Source organism: Oncorhynchus masou, chromosome 6 (genome assembly GCF_036934945.1).
Source record: "Oncorhynchus masou masou isolate Uvic2021 chromosome 6, UVic_Omas_1.1, whole genome shotgun sequence".
NCBI lineage: Eukaryota > Metazoa > Chordata > Actinopteri > Salmoniformes > Salmonidae > Oncorhynchus > Oncorhynchus masou.
Window position 1 is genome coordinate 20,398,599 of NC_088217.1, and position 20,203 is coordinate 20,418,801.

Here is a 20,203-nt window from a genome sequence, read left to right on the forward strand (position 1 = left end):
TTTCTTTCCTAATCTGCTAATTATATGCATATTCTAGTTTCTGGGCCTGGGAAATAGGCCGTTTCAAATGGGTAAATTTTTTAGCCAAAAACTAAAATCCTGCCCCCTTCACTCAAGAAGTTAATAGCTTTTAGTTTATTGAGAATGTATTGAAAATACAGTAGGTGGTTTTTTGATCAATTATTGAATTGGAATTTAAGTTTACATCCTGAATTGACTGCCTTCGATTGAACTTGAATCAAACCCTGGTGGATAGTTTTAGAGCATTCTCTAATATTAGCATGTCTAAAATATATATCCTCATCAGTCCCTGCCAATACACATCCTTTATTCAATGCTGCTGCTGCTACTATTAGCACATGCATATACAACGCTGTAGCAACATTGTGAAAACGTCCAATGGCTCTGAGATACGAATAATAAGATCATACACGTAATGTTAGCTAGCGAGCTAGCCAACTAATGTTAGCTAGCAAGCCAGCCAGCTAACGTTAGCTAGCTAGATAACAGTACACTTTAACTTCTTGCGACTAGCAAACCCGTATCCGGGAGCATAATCATAGCCTCAAATGCATTAGCATAAGGCAACTTTTCAAAACTGTCCTCCAGAAAGTGGAGAGCAACACTTATGCAGTTCTACTAAGCAATATATATATATATTTTAAAGCCACGTTAGACAGGATTACGTACACATACTAACCAGCTCAAATAGACAGAAGCGTGCTATGTGGCAGACCAATCCGAACTCGTGTCCAGCCCACACATTATCTCAGCCAATCATGTGGGAAGTGGGAAGGTTGCCGGTGTAAGAGTTTAGCTTCCGTCCCTCTCCTCGCCCAACCTGGGCTCGAACCAGGGACCCTCTGCACACAAGGGAACCACTACTTCAAGGTCTCAGAGCAAGTGACGTCACCGATTGAAACGCTATTAGCGCGCACCACCGCTAACTAGCTAGCCATTTCACATCGGTTACACCGGCTTTTCTGTGGCTAAACCAACTAGGCTCGTAATTTAACAATTTTATTTGTATTTACAGATGGCATACATGTTTGTTATTAAGGCACATGAAAGTTCACATGTTCCAGAAGGCATTTTAAAGATTACATTTAAATGTCTCTCGTGTGAGGTAGTGACCCGGAACATACGCCTTGTTTCCTGAAACGGGTGACATACAGCCAATTTTGACTTTGTTGCTGTGGTAACTAGTGGAAATCGTTATGTCTGGATAACGTTCAGATAATGTTCCTACAACACCGTAGAACCCCTGAGATGGGGAGCAAAGATGTCCATCAGATCTACTCCTTGTGTCTTTCTGTCCTATAACCACCCATTCTGTATCCTCCTCACTCCTCACTCCTCACTCCTCATCATCCTACTCCTTCTTCGGTTCCTGTCCAGTGGTCCTAGCTGTCTCAACCATAGAAATCCAATTACAAAATCAAGTCAATGTTCTATGATGGATGGAACGGCTTCCAAATTGGGTGTAATTTTATTTCTATGGTCTCAACATACTGTTCAACATGCACATTAAACATGTTCTCTATATTGACACTCCTTTAACATGTAACATGTAGGCTAACATGTAACATAATTTTTCTTAGCCTGGTCCCAGAACTGTTTGTGCTGTCTTGCCAACTCCTTTGGTCATTGTCTGTTTGTGATGAACAGATCTGGTACCAGGCTAGTCTGTTCTCCCCGGATCCTGCTGTTTCTACTCTCCTCTGGCTAATGGAGCTACATGCTAATGCTATCTTCCCCGATCTCCCCCCTCCCCCTCCCTCCTCGTCTCCCCCCTTCACCACCTTCCTTTGCAATGTAGCAAGCAGAGCAGCTGTTCACTCAGATGAACAACCCTGTAAGTCCTTTGCTCCATCTGGAGCTCTCTGTGGTGGCACATATTGAAAGCATGAGGACACCCACCAAAAGCTACTCTAAAACCCTGGAACATGCTAGCTAGCTAGTGCGTAATCGTGTCATGGCCACATGGTCTCAGTCCCTCTGTCCCTGGTATCTCTTTCAGATAATGTAGATGCATGTTGATCTTTACACTGTATAAGTATGATTTAGCTCTCCAACTGCACGCACATTAGCCTCTGTTCTGGGTGAACAGAGTGTGAAGGGAGCATTTAACTTAGCATTTAGCTTAGCGTTTATCTTAGCATAGCTTTAATCTGTATGACCACACAGTTGCAGTTCTATTTATTTACATCTTGATAGCCTAACCTACTGTTGTTGCTCAACCATTGGTCTCTGTTAGAAGGAATTGTACAAAGACCTGTACAATGGTGATATAATGTGTTTTTTACTGTGGTCGAATGTTTCTTACAAAGCTTCATAGCAAAAAATGCTGAGTTAACTGAAAGTTACGGATAGTTTCTTCTTCTATAGTGTTCTCACATCCGGCATCATGACTGATAGTAAGATACCAAGATATCAGTCAGCTCTGTACCATTATTTTAATAAACTCAGAATTAATAATCAACCATTTTTTTTATCTAACTGTAGGCCTTGCATACCTGTATAGGGCCTATAGAGCTGTGTCCCAAACAGCAGCCTACTCCCTACATAGTGCGCTACATTTGAGCAGGGCTCACAGGCAAGTCCTAGAGGTACACGCCACACACTTCTGATACCTTTAGATTCCCCCCAAACTGTTGGTGCTCACTTTACTCCTCATGCTTGAAATATGTCACTGGTTGTCACTGCTGGATTGACCTAAATCTGTTCATGTGGAAAGCATTGCAAAGATTGTCTTCCCAGCTGTGTTGGTTTGCATGCTATGATTTGTCCTCCTTATTATCGCATGCTTTGTTTGCTCGTCACTGTTTGGCCCCCTTCACTGTCTCCATGTTAATAAGTGGTCAATAGAACAGAGGCCTAATATTAACCTTCTAACACTGGTAATGGTTGACGTGGCTCACTGTGGGGGTCTATATTTATCTAGTCATGCTCTGTGTTTTTGCTCTGTTGTGTTGGTCTGTTGTATTGGTCTGTTGTGTTGCTCTGTTGGGTCTGTTGTGTTGGGCCTGTTGTGTTGGGCCTGTTGTGTTGGGTCTATTGTGTTGGTCTGTTGTGTTGGTCTGTTGTGCTGGGTCTGTTGTGTTGCTCTGTGACTGTCAGCGTTGTCAATGTGATGTCTCAGATGTGTTGTGTAATTCTGTGTGTTTGAAAGGTGACTCAAGCTGTTCAGTTTTTACTGACTGGTGGTCAAAAGCCTTTCCTCTTTCAGTGACTTAGACACACTAGAGGTGATCAGGTGTGATTATCCAGAGAGACACGAGAGCAGAGATGAGTGATTCTACCAAGTGATTATAACAGGAAGGACAGGGATCAGAGTAGGAGTGCTGATCTAGGATCAGTTTAATATTTTAGATCATAATTAATATGATTATATGGACAGGTAAGGACCTGATCCCAGATCAGCACTCCTACTGGGAGATGCTTTGTGGTTACAGGCCCTGGTCCTGTCCTTCCTATACACACATGGCCTGTTTCCCCAATCCAGATTAATCCTGCTTCTAGACTAAAGGGAATTTATGCTAAATGTTGACTCTCCATTGAAAGTGCACTTTTGATCAGGACTAGGCTTAATCTGTGTCTGGGAAACTTGCCCACAGTAAACTGGCTCATAAAAAGTTATTGTCATGAGGTCAGCAAGTCTGTAAGAAGCTACTCAGGAAAACTAACGATACTAAATGGTACAAATCTCAACTGTTCAATATCGCTTGTTTTTCAAGTTAGCATTAGCATATTGTAACAGGCACAAGCAGCCTTTAGTTCCAATCGCTATGGTACACTAGTCTCACAGAACTGAGCTAAATAACAGCCTCAGTCAGAGCTAATGAGCCATAGCAGTACTGATGTCCCCTGTTCACTATGCTTTATTTATACATTACAGAGAGAGGGAAAGAGGGAGAGAGGAGAGTGAGAAGTTCATAAAAGACACTAACTGTTGAGCTTGTCTGTTCTGGGTTCTCTCCCTTTTCTCCTATTTGTGAGAGTTTGTGCGTGTGTGCATGTCTGTGCGTGTGTTCCATCCGTGTGTGTGTTTTTTTCTTTTTTTCTTTTTCTCTCCATGACCATGCAGAAGGCCCATGAGGTCCAGCAGCAGCAGGTGGGAGTGGGCTCCAGGGGGAACCCAGAGTATGTGGAGCGGGAGCAGCGAGTCAAGGTCCTAGAGAAGGAGGTTTCCTACTATAAGGAGGAGTCTGGCAAGGCCCAGGCCGAGGTGGATAGGCTACTAGCCATCCTCCGAGAGGTGGAGACTGAGAAGAACGACAGAGATAAGAAGATCGCCGAGCTGGAAAGGTAACTGGTCTATACTACCCTTAGCTTTACATTTCTATGGTACTCAGCGGAAGTGCTTTATATTTACAGATATATCAAGTATATACAGTGGCTTCGGAAAGTATTCAGACCCCTTGACTTTTTCCACATTTTGTTATTCTAAACTTGATTACATCTTCTTTTTTTCACTCACCAATCTACACACAACACCCCATAATGACAAAGCAAAAACAGGTTTTTAGAATTTATTTCAAATGTATTAATAAAAAACAGAAATATCTTATAAGTACTCAGACCTTTTGCTATGAGACTCGAAATTGAGCTCAGGTGCTTCCTGTTTCCATTGATCATCCTTGAGATGTTTCTACAACTTGATTGGAGTCCAACTGCGGTAAATTCAACTGATTGGTTATGATTTGGAAAGTCACAAACCTGTCTATATAAGGTCGCACAGTTGACTGTATATCAGAGCAAAATACCAATCCATGAGGTCATAGGACTTGTCCATAGAGCTGCGAGACAGTTTGGCCACCTGACCAAACTAAGCAATCAGGGGAGATGGGCCTTGGTCAGGGAGGTGACCAAGAACCTGATGGTCACTCTGACAGAGCTCTAGATTTCCTCTGTGGTGATGGGATAACCTTCCAGAAGGTCATAAGACACATGACAGCCTCTTGGAGTTTGCCAAAAGGAACCTAAAGACTCTCAAACCATGCCAAGATAGAACTCTGTAGCCTGAATGCCAAGTGTCACGTCTGGAGGAAACCTGGCACCATCCCTACGGTGAAGCATGGTGGTGACAGCATCATGCTGTGGGGATGTTTTTCAGCAGCTGGGACTGGGAGACTAGTCCAGATCGAGTAAAAGATGAATGGAGAAAAGTACAGAGAGATCCTTGATAAAAACCTGCTCTAGAGCATTCAGGACCTTAGACGGGGACGAAGGTTCACCTTCCAACAGGACAACAATCCTAAGCACACAACCAAGACAACTCAGGAGTGGCTGAGGAGTTTTATTTATTTAATACATTTTACATTTAGGCTGTAATGTAACAAAATGTGTAAAAAGTCAAGGGGTTTGAATACTTTCTGAAGGCACTGTAGGTCTTATAATAGATAAATATATATATTGATGTTGAGTAGTTGGAGGTGTGGCGTAAGCATGGAAGTGCTATGGATAGAGAAACAGACAGAATTCTAGATAAAGATTAGCATATTTATTGAACTGATTATCAGACTACACCATATACCTGGGTTAACGTCTAAGGCAATACTATTACTTTGTCACGGCTAACTGGGTGTGTGAGGTAAGAATCAGGCGAAGAGAGCAGAGAGTTCCAAAGGGAAAAGTGTACTTTAATCTGGCACCAAAATACAATGCCCAAAACCCCCGGGGCGCGAAAATACTGACCAACCCAACACACAGGGTACGCGGTCCGGAGCACTAACACACCCAACGACACAACACGTAACACAAAATTAATCCCGCACAAAACAAGGGCGGGTTTACTAGGCTTAAATAAGGAAGCACATCAGGAAAACACAATTAGACACAGGTGCAACTAATAAGACAAAACAAACAGAAAAGGAAAAGGGATCGGTGGCGGTGCTCGACGACTGCCGAGCACCGCCCGAACAGGCAGGGGAGCCACCTTCGGTGGGAGTCGTGACATACTTACTGTTAATGCAATGTTTGAAAGCCTTATTTAATTACTACAAATCACTTGATTGAGTCACAGTATGAATGGAGGTCTTGATAGTTTTTTTTAGTGAGCAAGCAAGGCTATGGGTGAAACCCCTACAATGTGCTGTGAAGGTGAAAGCTCATTGGATTTGTATGACAAGGCACTGGATGTGCATGGTCCTCTCCAAAAGGCCCTGTGGTGACTGCTTTATTGCTATGCTATTTATTGCTATTCCTGTAACTCTGTGCAAGTTGGCTTAAATGTGCTCTTGTGTAGTTAATCTACTCTCTCATCCGGTCTTTGTTGATATGTGGATGTCACGTCATCCTGTAAATCTTGGACTGTACTCTGCTTCTCTGGTGCCCCCCCCCCCCCGGGTACTATGCTGGCTGATAGTGAAAATCTACATCATACCTATAGAGTATTGATGAATAGAACATTTAATCTTTAGACTTTGGATTGGTCATTTTAGTGTAAAATATTGCAGAAAAGGGTCTGTCCAGGTAGGTCAAACTGTATGTGCTCGCCACATGAGCATCCCCTAGCAGTAATACGGTGCCATTGCATTTCAGTGTGTCATTCTCATTCTTCTTCCATATCCCTCTCTGTCTCTCCCTCTCTCTGTCTCTCCCTCTCTCTCTCTCTCTCCAACACTTTCCCCTCACCCTCCTTCTCACGCTTCTCCTCCTACTCCCCCTGTCACAGCCCCCCTCACCTTGCCCCTGTCCCTCGCCCTGGTTTCGGCACTGGCCCCGTCCCTCGTCACGGTCCCGGTGGTAGAGCTCCCCCTGACCCGCTCCCCCCTGTGTCCGCTGCCCCCCAGCAGATTGGGGGCATGGTGTGGGACTTCCTGGGAAAGTGAGTGCTCTGCCCCTGGCACTTCAGCAAGGCTGCCCTCGTGGTTTACGTCTGCGACTGCACCTGCATATGGTCTCGTCTTTTAATTGATTTGGAAGCCCATCGGCCCATCCGTGTTATGTAAAGATCACTAGATCTGTTGTGTAACCTCTACAGCAGTAGTCTTGCAAAAGCCTGCGCCAGTAGTCATGTTGTATATGCATATTTGTGCACGTGTGTCTGCGCATGTCTTCAGCCTGCTTCTCCACCCATGCCTGCACACACTTTATGACTCAATCTAATATCTTTTTCCTTTACCTTTATTTAACTAGGCAAGTCAGTTAAGAACAAATTCTTATTTTCAATGATGGCCTAGGAACATCGCATTAACTGCCTGTTCAGGGGCAGAACGACAGATTTTTATCTTGTCAGCTCGGGGATTTGATTTTGCAACCTTTCGGTTACTAGTCCAACGCTCTAACCACTAAGCTACCTGCCACCTAAACATGGAGCCAGGTAAACAAACTATATCAAAAAACGAATCTGTAGTAGCATGTATGAATCAATACTTTCATATTTGTATTAATACTGAACTTCTTCTATGATTTCACATATGAAAGCCATAAGGATGTCATATATTTCTCATATACAGTATGTCAGTTTCAACACATGCAGTGTTTTCTGAAAGCATTCAGACCCCTTGACTTTTTCCTAATTTTGTTACGTTACAGCCTTATTCTAAAATGGATTTGTTTTCTTTTTTCTCATCAATCTACACACAATACCCCATAATGACAGTTTTTTTGCAAATGTAATAAAAATCAAAAATACTGTATTTACATAAGTATTCAGATCCTTTGCTATGAGACTCGAAATTGAGCTCAGGTGCATCCTGTTTCCATTGTTTCCATTGATCATCCTTGAGATGTTTCTACAACTTGATTGGAGTTCACCTGTTGTAAATTCAATTGATTGGGAATGATTTGAAGAGTCACACACCTATCTATATAAGGTCCCAAAGTTGACAGTAGATGCCAGAGCAAAAACCAAGCCATGAGGTCGAAGGAATTGTCTGTAGAGCTCTGAGACAGGATTGTGTCGAGGCACATATCTGGGGAAGGGTACCAAACAATTTCTACAGCATTGAAGGACCCCAAGAACACAGTGGCCTCCATCGTTCTTAAATGGAAGACATTTGGAACCACCAAGACTCTTCCTAGAGCTGACCTCCTGGCCAAACTGAGCAATTAAGGAAGAGGGGCCTTGTTCACAGAGGTGACCAAGGAACCAATGGTCACCCTGACAGAGCTCCAGAGTTCCTCTGAGGAAATGGGAGAACCTTCTGGAAAGGCAACCTTCTCTGCAGCACTCCATCAATCAGGTCTTTATGGTAGAATGGCCAGATGGAAGCCACTCCTCAGTAAAAGGCACATAACATCATCCCTACGGTGAAGCATGATGGTGGCAGCATCATGCTGTGGGGATGTTTTTCAGTGGCACAGCCTGGGAGACTAGTCAGGATCGAGGGAAAGATGAACAGAGCAAAGTACAGAGAGATCCTTGATGAAAACGTGCTCCAGAGCGCTCAGGACCTCAGACTGGTGCGAAGGTTCACCTTCCCACAGGACAACGACTCTAAGCACACAGCCTAGTCAACGCAGGAGTGTCCGTGAGTGGTCCAGCCAGAGCCCGGACTTGAACCTGATCATTCATCTCTGGAGAGACCTGAAAATGACTGCAATGACGCTCCCCATCCAACCTGACAGAGCTTGAGAAGATCTGCAGAGAAGAAAGGGAGGCTACAATCGCTGCCAAAGGGCCTTCAACATAGTACTGAGTAAAGGGTATGAATACCCTGTGATATTTCTGTTTTATATTTTGATGCTTTTGAAAAAAAATCTAAAAACCTGTTTTTGATTTGTCATTATGGGATATTGTGTGTAGATTGATGATGGGGAAAACGAATTAATCCATTTTAGAATAAGGCTGTAACTTAAAACAAAATGTGAAACAAAGTCAGGTCTGAATACTTTTCGATTGCACTGTATATATACTGAATCATATGTATTTCTTTTCATTTCCTGGATGATATTTAATTTGACAGTCTGTATGCCCTCTTCCCTCCCTTTACCATGAACTCACTCTCATTACAACACAGCACCATTATGGGATCTGTACTGTAGCAAATGCAGTACAGCTCCCATGTACCTTACACTTAGACAATAACCAGACACTGATTCCACACACACATGTAAACACACACGTGCATGTAGACACACACACACACACACACACACACACACACACACACACACACACACACACACACACACACACACACACACACACACACACACACACACACACACACACTTTTTGTCTGTGGCCTTTTGTGTTTTGGCTGTTTTGTGTAGCTTCTGTACACTCTTAGAAAATTGGTTCCATAATGGCTGTCCCCCTAGGAGAATCCTTTTTGGTTCCTGGGGAAAGGGTTCTGCATGGAACCCAATAGGGTCCTACCTGGAACCAAAAGGGTTCTACTTGGAAACAAAAACAGTTCTTCAAAGGGTTCTCCTACAGTCATGGTCAAAGGTTTTGAGAATGACACAAATGTTATTTTTCACAAAGTTTGCTGCTTCAGTGTCTTTAGATATTTTTTTGTCAGATGTTACTATGGAATACTGAAGTATAATTTCAAGCATTTCATAAGTGTCAATGGCTTTTATTGACAATTATATGAGGTTGGTGCAAAGAGTCAATACCTCTGCAATCCACCCTGGCATGCTGTCAATTCACTTCTGGGCCACAACTTGACTGATGGCAGCCCATTCTTGCATAATCAATGCTTGGTGTTTGTCAGAATTTGTGGGTTTTTGTTTGTCCACCCGCCTCTTGACGATTGACCAAAAGTTCTCAATGGGATTAAGGTCTGGGGAGTTTCCTGGCCATGTATCCAAAATATCAATGTTTTGTTCCCCAAGTCAGTTAGTTATCACTTTTGCCTTATGGCAAGGTGCTCCATCATACTGGAAAAGGCACTGTTCATCACCAAACTGTTCCTGGATGGTTGGGAGAAGTTGCTCTCGGAGGATGTGTTGGTACCATTCTTTATTCATGGCTGTGTTCTTAGGCAAAATTGTGAGTGAGCCCACTCCCTTGGCTGAGAAACAACCCCACACATGAATGGTCTCAGGATGCTTTACTGTTGGCATGACATAGGACTGATGGTAGCGTTCACCTTGTCTTTTCCGGACAAGCTTTTCTCCAGATGCCCCAAACAATCGGAAAGGGGATTCATCAGAGAAAATGACTTTACCCCAGTCCTCAGCAGTCCAATCCTTGTACCTTTTGCAGAATATCATGCACTCACACCTGCCTGCTGCCATTCCTGAGCAAGCTTTGTACTGGTGGTGCCCCGATCCCGCAGCTGAATCAACTTTAGGAGACGGTCCTGGCACTTGCTGGACTTTCTTGTGCACCCTGAAGCCTTCTTCACAACAATTGAACCGCTCTCCTTGAAGTTCTTGATTATCCGATAACTGGTTGATTTAGGTACAATCTTACTGGCAGCAATATCCTTGCCTGTGAAGCCCTTTTTGTGCAAAGCAATGATGACGGCACGTGTTTCCTTGCAGGTAACCATGGTTGACAGAGGAAGAACAATGATTCCAAGCACCACCCTCCTTTTGAAGCTTCCAGTCTGTTATTCAAACTCAATCAGCATGACAGAGGGATCTCCAGCTTTGTCCTCGTCAACACTCACACCTGTGTTAACGAGAGAATAACTGACATGTCAGCTCTGTTCACTCTTAATAACATTTTGGAGTATATGCAAATTGCCATCATAGAAACTGAGGCAGCAGACTTTGTGAAAATTAATATTTGTGTCATTCTCAACTTTTGGCACGACTCTATTGGAATAGCCAAAGAACCATTTCAGGTTCTAGTACCTTTTTTCTAAGAGAGTAGGAAGGTCCTGTCTTTAGTCCTTCTACTGCTGTGGGCACGCTGCTTCCCCTGCTCATTCCTGACTCCCATCTGCCCACCTCCACCCCAAACTCTCTCTCAAAACTAACCCATTCGATGTTCCGATACCTCCACCTCTAACCCTCCCCCAGAACCACCCTCACCCTTCTCTGTTTTGATACCTCCACCCCTCCCCAGAACCATCTTCACCCTTGTCTGTTCTGATACCTTCATCCCTAACCCTCCTCCAGAACCATCCTCACTCTTCACTGCTTCGATACCTCCACCCTACTACTAACTACTGATCTCCCTGCCCTCTCCACTTCCCTGTCTAGCTTGCTGTGCCCAATGTAAAGGCTATCTCTCAGCCTAGTAGTCTTGTCTGCATGACTAGAGCTGCTGTGCTCCAGGTCAACAATGTTCTGCTCAGTGAGTGAGCTGTTTAGTAGGTAGGGTCTGTATGTACTGTACCCCCCCAGTTGTTTGGTTGGTCCCCCTCTTTCTGGCTGTCTGCCATGGCTCCCTTGACTGGTTCCCTTGCTGCCTTGCCCACTTGGTCTCCTCTTCTGATTGGTGTTTAGCTATACTAGCTCTCTTGTCTCTCCCCTCCTCCTAGCCTAACCTCACTCACCCCCCCCTCTCTCTATCACAGGTAGTGTCTTCTGTCCCCTTTTCTGACTGACTGCATGCCCGCCCAGCACTCACAGGCTGTGCAGCCAGCAGCTAATACAGGGCTCTAACCTGGCTGTCAGAGGAGAAGGTGTATCCTGTGCATCCCGCGTTAGCTATGTCTGTGTTTTCCAGTGACTGTTTCTCATTGGTGCCTCTTATGATGATGATGATCTCTCCCTGTCTGTCTCTGATTGTGTACACTTTATTCTGGTTATGGATCCTCTGTTGTCCTTCTTTTCTGTTATGATACTAATGTTACATTTCTTTACTCTTCTCCTGTCTCCTGTTTCTGTCTGCTGTTTCCTCTTGTCCTGCCATCCCTCCTTACACCTCCTCCTCCTCCTGTTCCTCCTCTTCTCCACCTGCAGCCTAGCTCCCAGGTAAGTAGCGAACCTCCATTAGAACCCCCCCCCCCCCCCACCACCGGCCCCATCCGTACACCTGAGAGGTGTGACTTCCCCCCTACTATTCTAACTCTGGTGCCTAAACCTGTGAGTCATTTCAGAGATCTCTGAACATACTGTATTAACATGGACTTGTCTTTATCTCATCTGTGTCTGATATCTCCTGAATGTTGTTCATTGTTTTTGCATTCAAATTTCCGCGTCAATTACAGTACCTGTATGTCTAACCTGAGTGTATATTAGTGCAATCGGAAAGTATTCAGACCCCTTGACTTTTTCCACATTTTTTTACGTTACGGCCTTGTTCTTAAATGGATAAAATAGTTTTCCCCCCTCATTAATCTACACACAATACCCCATAATGACAAAGCAACACATTTTTATTTAAATGTTTGCAAGTTATCATTTACACATTTCCATATATATTCAGATCCTTACTCAGTACTTTGTTGAAGCACCTTTGGCAGTGAATAACGACTCAATTCTGCTTGGGTATGATGCTACAAGCTTGGCACACCTGTATTTGGGGAGTTTCTCACAAACTGTTTTGCAGATCCTCTCAAGCTCTCTCAGGTTGGATGGGGAGCGTCGCTGCACAGCTATTTTCAGGTCTCCAGAGATGTTAGATTGGGTTCAAGTCCAGGCTCTAGCTGGACCACTCAACGACGTTCAGAGACTTGTCCCTAAGCCATTCCTGCATTGTCTTGGGTGTTTAGGGTCGTTGTCCTGTTGGAAGGTGAACCATCGCCCCAGTCTGAGGTCCTGAGCGCTCTCAAGCAGGTTTTCATCAAGGATCTCTCTGTATTTTGCTCTATTTATCTTTCCCTTGATCCTGACTAGTCTCCCAGTCCCTGCCCCTGAAAAACATCCCCACAACATGCTGCCACCACCATGCTTCACCGTAGGGATGTTGCCAGGTTTCCTCCAGACTTGATGCTTGACATTCAGGCCAAAGATAATCTTGTTTCTCATGGTCTGAGAGTCCTTTAGGTGCCTCTTGGAAAACTGCATGCGGGCTGCAGAGATGGTTGTCCTTCTGGAACGTACTCCCATTTCCACAGAGGAATTAGAGCTCTGTCAGAGTGACCATCGGGTTCTTGGTTACCTCCCTGACCAAGGCCCATCTCACCGGATTGCTCAGTTTGGCCGGGCGACCAGCTCTAGGTAGAGTCTTGGTGGTTCCAAATGTCTTCCATTTAAGAAGGATCTAGGCCACTGTGTTCTTGGGGTCCTTCAATGCTGCAGAAATTGTTTAGTACCCTTCCCCAGATCTGTGTCTTGATACAATCCTGTCTCAGAGCTCTACGGACAATTCCTTTGACCTCATGGCTTGGTTTTTGCTCTGACATGCACTGTCAACTGTGGGACCTTATATAGACAGGTGTGTGACTTTCCAAATCATGTCCAATCAATTGAATTTAGCACAGGTGGACTCCAATCAGGTTGTAGAAACATCTCAAGGATGATCAATGGAAACAGGAAACACCTGAGCTCAATTTCGAGTCTCATAGCAAAGGGTCTGAATACTTATGTAAATAAAGTATTTATGTTTTCTTAAAACCTGTTTTCGCTTTGTCATTTTGGGGTGTTGTGTTTTGATTGATGAGGGGAAAAAAGGCTGTAATGTACTAACATGTGGAAAAAGTCAAGGGTGCTGAATAATCTCCAAATGCACTGTATATACTAAACAAAAATATAAATTGAACATGCAAGGAATTTCAAAATGTTACTGAGTTACAGTTCATATAAGGAAATCAGTCAATTTAAATAAATTCATCAGGCCGTAATCTATGGGTTTCACATGACTGGGAATACACATGTGCATCTGTTGGTCACAGATACCTTAAAAAAGGTAGGTGCATGGATCAGAAAACCAGTCAGTATCTGGTGTCACAACCATTTGCTTCATACAGCATGACACATCTCCTTCGCATAGAGTTGATTGGGTTGTTTATTGTGGCCTGTGGAATGTTGTCACACTCCTCTTCAATGGCTGTGCGAAGTTGCTCAATATTGGCGTGAACTGGAACACGCTGTGGTACACGTTGATCCAGAGCATTCCAAACATGCTCAGTGGCTGATGTATCTGGTGAGTATGCATGCCATGGAAGAACTGAGACATTTTCAGCTTCCAGAATTGTGTACAGATGAATGGCACGACAATGGATCTTGTCACTTTATCTCTGTGCATTCAATTGCCATTGATGAAATGCAATTGTGTTCATTGTCTGTAGCTTATGCCTGCCCGTACTATAACCCTACTACCACCATAGGGCACTCTGTTCACAATGTTGACATCAGCAAACCGCTCGTCCACGTGATGCTGTCTGCCATCTGCCCGGTAAAGTCGAAGCTGGGATTCATCCGTGAAGAGCACACTTCTCCAGCATGCCATTGGCCATGGTGAGCATTTTGCCCACTGAAGTCGGTTACGACTCAGAACTGCAGTCAGGTCAAGACCCTTGTGAGGACGACGAGCACACAGATGAGCTTCCCTGAGACGGTTTCTGACAGTTGGTGCAGAAATTCTTCGGTTGTGCAAACCCACAGTTTCATCAGCTGTCCGGGTAGCTGGTCTCAGACGATCCCGCAGGTGAAGAAGCCGGATGTAGAGGTCTGGTGCTGGCGTGGTTGCACGTGGTCTGTGGTTGTGAGGCCGTTTGGATATACTGCAAAATTCCCTGAAATTACATTGGAGGCGGTTTGTGGTAGACAAAGAAACATTTAATTCTCTGGCAACAGTTCTGGTGGCCATTCCTGCAGTCAGCATGCCAATTGCAAGCTCCCTTAAAACTTGAGACATCTGTGGCATTGTTATGTGACAAAATGCACTTTTTAGAGTGGCCTTTTATTGTCCCCAGCAAAAGGTGCACCTGTGTAATGATAATGCTGTTCAATCAATATGCCACACTTGTCTGGTGGATGGATTATCTTGGTGAAGGAGAAATGCTCACCAACAGGGTTGTAAATTTATTGTGGACAAAACTTGAGAGAAATATGTTTTTTGTGCATGTGGAAAATCTTTTATTTCAGCTCATGAAACATGGGAAAAACACTTTACATCTTGTATATAATTTGTTCAGTGTGTATATATATATAGATGTGTTAATTTTTCTTGTGTTTTGTTGTGTCCATCTGCATGTGTTTCTAATGAGTCTAACAGTCGTCATTGTATTACTCACATACAGTTGAAATCGGAAGTTTACATACACCTTAGCCAAATACATTTTAACTCTGTTTTTCACAATTCCTAACATTTAATCCAAGTACAAATTCCCTGTCTTAGGTCAGTTGGGATCACCACTTTATTTTTAGAATGTGAAATGTCAAAATAATTGTAGAGAGAATGATTTATTTCAGCTTTTATTTCTTTCATCACATTCCCAGTGGGTCAGAAGTGTACATACACTCAATTCGTATTTGGTAGCATTGCCTTTAAATTGTTTAACTTGGGTCAAAGGTTTTGAGTAGCCTTCCACAAGCTTCCCACAGTAAGTTGGGTGAATTTTGGCCCATTCCTCCTGACAGAGCTGGTGTAACTGAGTCAGGTTTGTAGGCTTCCTTTCTCGCACACACCTTTTCAGTTCTGCCCACATATTTTCTATGGGATTGAGGTCAGGGCTTTGTGATTGCCACCCCAATACCTTGACTTTGTTGTCCTTAAGCCATTTTGCCATAACTTTGGAAGTATGCTTGGGGTCATTGTCCATTTGGAAGACCCATTTGCGACCAAGCTTTAACATCCTGACTGATGTCTTGAGATGTTGCCTCCCCATTTTTCCTCCATCACTATGGTCATTATGGCCAAACAGTTCTATTTTTGTTTCATCAGACCAAAGGACATTTCTCCAAAAAGTACGATCTTTGTCCCCATGTGCAGTTGCAAACTGTAGTCTGGCTTTTTTATGTCGGTTTTGGAGCAGTGGCATCTTCCTTGCTCAGCGGCCTTTCAGGTTATGTCGATATAGGACTCATTTTACTGTGGGTATAGATACTTTTGTACCTGTTTCTTCCAGCATCTTCACAAGGTCCTTTGCTGTTGTTCTGGGATTGATTTGCACTTTTCGCACCAAAGTACGTTCATTTCTAGGAGACAGAACACGTCTCCTTCCTGAGCGGTATGACGGCTGCGTGGTCCCATGGTGTTTATACATGCGTACTATTGTTTGTACAGATGAACGTGGTACCTTCAGGCGTTTGGAAATTGCTCCCAAGGAAGAACCAGACTTGTGGAGGTCTACAATTTTTTTCTGAGGTCTTGGCTGATATCTTTGATTTCCCCATGATGTCAAGCAAAGAGGCACTGAGTTTGAAGGTAGGCCTTGAAATACATCCACAGGTACACCTCCAATTGACGCCAATTAGCCTATCAGAAGCTTCTGAAGCCATGACATCATTTTCTGGAATTTTCCAAGCTGTTTAAAGGCACAGTCAACTTAGTGTATGTAAACTTCTGACCCACTGGAATTGTGATACAGTGAATTATAAGTAAAATAATCTGCCTGTAAACAATTGTTGGAAAAATGACTTGCGTCATGTACAAAGTAGATGTCCTAACCGACTTGTCAAAACTATAGTTTGTTAATAAGCAGTTTGTGGAGTGGTTGAAAAACAAGTTATGACTCCAACCTAAGTGTATGTAAACCTCCGACCTCAACTGTATATGTGTGCAGGGTTGGGGAGTAATGGATTACAAAAAAATATACTTTAATACGTTACATTATCAGAAAAAAATATTATCATCATACTTCAGACACTTTTGAAAAACTAGGTGATTTCTTCTAGGAATACTTTGTAATTCATAAAGGAGGTTTGCGAGAAAAAAATGACACCTTTCTGTTTACTCACAACATTCAAATCAGCATTGAAAAAAGGCTCACGTTTAAGTTTGTTCCACCTGAGCGAGTCTGACCACTATGATGAGACACTAAACATATTTGCTTGATCCCGATAAAAGAGCAGGAATAGGCGTTTAAAGGCTACAGCCCAAGCTATGTTTTCCAATGGTGCGACTGCTGTCATAGGCATTCAAGGATAATCTAATTTGAATAAAGGCTTGGAGGTAAGGGTGACAGCAGTGGTGTAGTGTCACGATCGTCGTATGAAGTAGACCAAAGCGCAGCGTGGTTAGAATACATACAACTTTTAATAAAGATAGACACTAAACAAACTTTACGAAATAACAAAACGAATGTGAAGCTATGATACAAAAGTGCAAACACAGGCACCTAGACATAGACAATAACCCGCGAAATACCCAAAGCAGATGGCTGCCTAAATATGGTTTCCAATCAGAGACAACGATAACACCTGCCTCTAATTGAGAACCAATCTAGGGAACCATAGACCTACATAAACACCTAGAATGTAAACAACCCCATAAATCTACAAAAGCCCCAGACAGTACAAAAACCCTAGAAAAGACAAAAACACACATACCACCCTCGTCACACCCTGACCTAACCAAAATATATAAAGAAAACAAAGAATACTCAGGTCAGGGCGTGACATGTAGTCTATGGCGATACAGATATCACTTATTATTGACACCTACATAGCGAATTCTAGTGAATCACACTGCTGCTCTCTCATTTAGCTTTATGCACCTTACGGATTGTATTTGTAGTGGGTGGCTGTTCACAAATGTACATGTGTATTTTAACCCAATAGTGGTTGAACTAAAGAAGTTTAAGCTGACTACCAATTATTATTTTTGCAACCAGTGGACAGCCAGTGAAAAATGTGCTCTTGCAACAGCTGCATAGTGCAGATCCAGGGCCTGCTTAATGCAGTGGCTTACAGGAGCTGAAGCCCCGGGCCCAAGCCCTAGAGGCAGAGAAAAATGGAAATGTGTATATATATATATATATATATTTTTTTTTTTTTTTACTGCAACCGCCAACCACAGGAGCCAGCTCTCTATGTGTGTAGATAGCCTGCTGCCGCTCTGCTAATCATCAGATGTGGGGAGGAGAGAAGTTAGGGGGCCCTGCCTTGGTTGGGTAACTGATTCAGGGCTAATTACATGCAATTCTACACATTTTGCCTCAACTTATACCATGTAAATGATATCTGAGTGAGAGTGACTAACAAAATCAATGGGTGGCCCCTGGGTACGTACCCTGTGTGCCAAGTCGGTAGTCAGCCATGATTAATACAATTTTAGATAATTGGCTTGACTAACTTACAAATCTAATAATTGTTAGCTGATATGGCTAGTTGAGTGACAGTCAGTGATTGACATAACAAGTGAAAAACTGCTGATGCACAACCACATTTCTAAATTGCACCTTGTGTATTCTACTATTCTGACTCTGAACAGTAAGCTGAGACCCCAACTGAGATCTCCTAAAATGTTTCATAGTATATACTGTATTTACAGATTTCTAAGTCATATTCTTGAAGATCAAAGGATATTACATCAATTGGAATGACTGTAAATCTGACACTTTTTACAGTGTAGCCTAATCGTATTGTAACGGCGTTCTTCGTTTGTCGAAAGAGAGTCGGACCGAAATGCAGCGTGTTGGTTACTCATGTTTTTTAATGGAACAAATGACGATACACGAAATAACTTATAAATACAAAAAACAACAAACGGAACGTGAAAAAACCTATACAGCCTGTCTGGTGAACACTAACACAGAGACAGGAACAATCACCCACGAAATACAAAGTGAAACCCAGGCTACCTAAATACGGTTCCCAATCAGAGACAACGAGAATCACCTGACTCTGATTGAGAACCGCCTCAGGCAGCCAAACCTATGCAACACCCCTACTCAGCCACAATCCCAATAACTAAAAAACCCCACTACGAAATACAACAACATAAACCCATGTCACACCCTGGCCTGACCAACTAATTAACGAAAACACAAAATACTAAGACCAAGGCGTGACAGAACCCCCCCCCCTAAGGTGCGGACTCCCGGACGCACCTCAAAACCATAGGGAGGGTCCGGGTGGGCGTCTGTCCATGGTGGCGGTTCCGGCTCGGGACGTGACCCCACTCCATAAATGTCATAGTTCCTCCCCTTCGCGTCCTGGGATGATCCACCCTCGCCGCCGACCATGGCCTAATAGTCCTCACCCAGAACCCCACTGAACTGAGGAGCAGCTCGTGACTGAGGGGCAGCTCGGGACTGAGGGGCAGCTCGGGACTGAGGGGCAGCTCGGGACTGAGAGGAAGCCCAGTACTGAGAGGAAGCCCAGCCAGGCAGTTGAATCCGGCAGATCCTGGCTGACTGGCGGATCTGGAAGAGTCTGGTTGACTAGCAGATCTGGAAGAGTCTGGCTGACTGGCAGATCTGGAAGAGTCTGGCTGAATAGCAGATCTGGAAGAGTCTGGCTGACTGGCAGATCTGTAAGAGTCTGGCTGACTGGCAGATCTGGAAGAGTCTGGCTGACTGGCAGATCTGTAAGAGTCTGGCTGACTGGCAGATCTGGAAGAGTCTGGCTGACTGGCAGATCTGGAAGAGTCTGGCTGACTGGCAGATCTGGAAGAGTCTGGCTGACTGGCAGATCTGGGCAGACTGGCGGGGCTGGGCAGACTGGCGACGCTGGGCAGACTGGCGACGCTGGGTAGGCGGGAGACTCTGGCAGCGCAGTAGAGGAGAAAGGCTCTGGCTGCGCTAAACAGGCGGGAGACTCCAGCAGCGCAGGAGAGGAGAAAAGCGCTGGCTGCGCTGAACAGGCGAGGCGCACTGAAGGCCTGGTGCGTGGTGCTGGAACTGGTGCTACAGGATTGAGGACACGCACAGGAAGCCTGGTGCGGGGAGCTGCTACCGGAGGACTGGTGTGTGGAGGTGGCTCTGGATAGACCGGACCGTGCAGGCGCACTGGAGCTCTTGAGCACCGAGCCTGCCCAAGCTTACCTGGCTCGATGCCCACTCTAGCCCGGCCAATACGAAGGGCTGGTATGTGCCGCACCGGGCTATGCACCCGCACTGGACCGCACTGGAAACACCGTGCGCTCCATACCATAACACGGTGCCTGCCCGGTCTCTCTAGCCCAACGGTGAGCACAGGGAGTTTGCGCAGGTCTCCTACCTGGCATAGCCATACTCCCTTTAAGCCCCCCCCAATGTTTTTTTTGGGCTGCTTTTCGGGCTTCCTTGCCAACCGTGTTCCCTCGTATCGTCGGCTCCTATCTCCGGCTGCCTCTGCTCTCCTTAGTGCCTCCACCTGTTCCCATGGGAGGCGATCTCTTCCAGGCTGTGCCCAGGGTCCTTTTCCGTCTAATATCTCCTCCCAAGTCCAGAAGTCCTTAGATCGCTGCTCCTCACAATTAACAGGAAAAGTAGGCTCAGGTCTGACTCCTGACTCTGCTACTCTCCTTCCCCAATAAATA

General features: G+C 44.4%; 1 protein-coding gene across 1 annotated transcript in view; it reads left to right on the top strand.

Annotated features, from left to right (window-relative positions):
• LOC135541500 (ERC protein 2-like) overlaps nucleotides 1–20,203 on the top strand; it is a 76,912-nt gene that overhangs the window by 48,771 nt on the left and 7,938 nt on the right. The window contains exons 9-12 of the mRNA XM_064967817.1: nucleotides 1,820–1,855; nucleotides 4,088–4,308; nucleotides 6,677–6,829; nucleotides 11,815–11,826. Of these exons, the coding sequence (XP_064823889.1) occupies nucleotides 1,820–1,855; nucleotides 4,088–4,308; nucleotides 6,677–6,829; nucleotides 11,815–11,826 (422 nt within the window). The remainder of the gene's footprint in view (nucleotides 1–1,819; nucleotides 1,856–4,087; nucleotides 4,309–6,676; nucleotides 6,830–11,814; nucleotides 11,827–20,203) is intronic.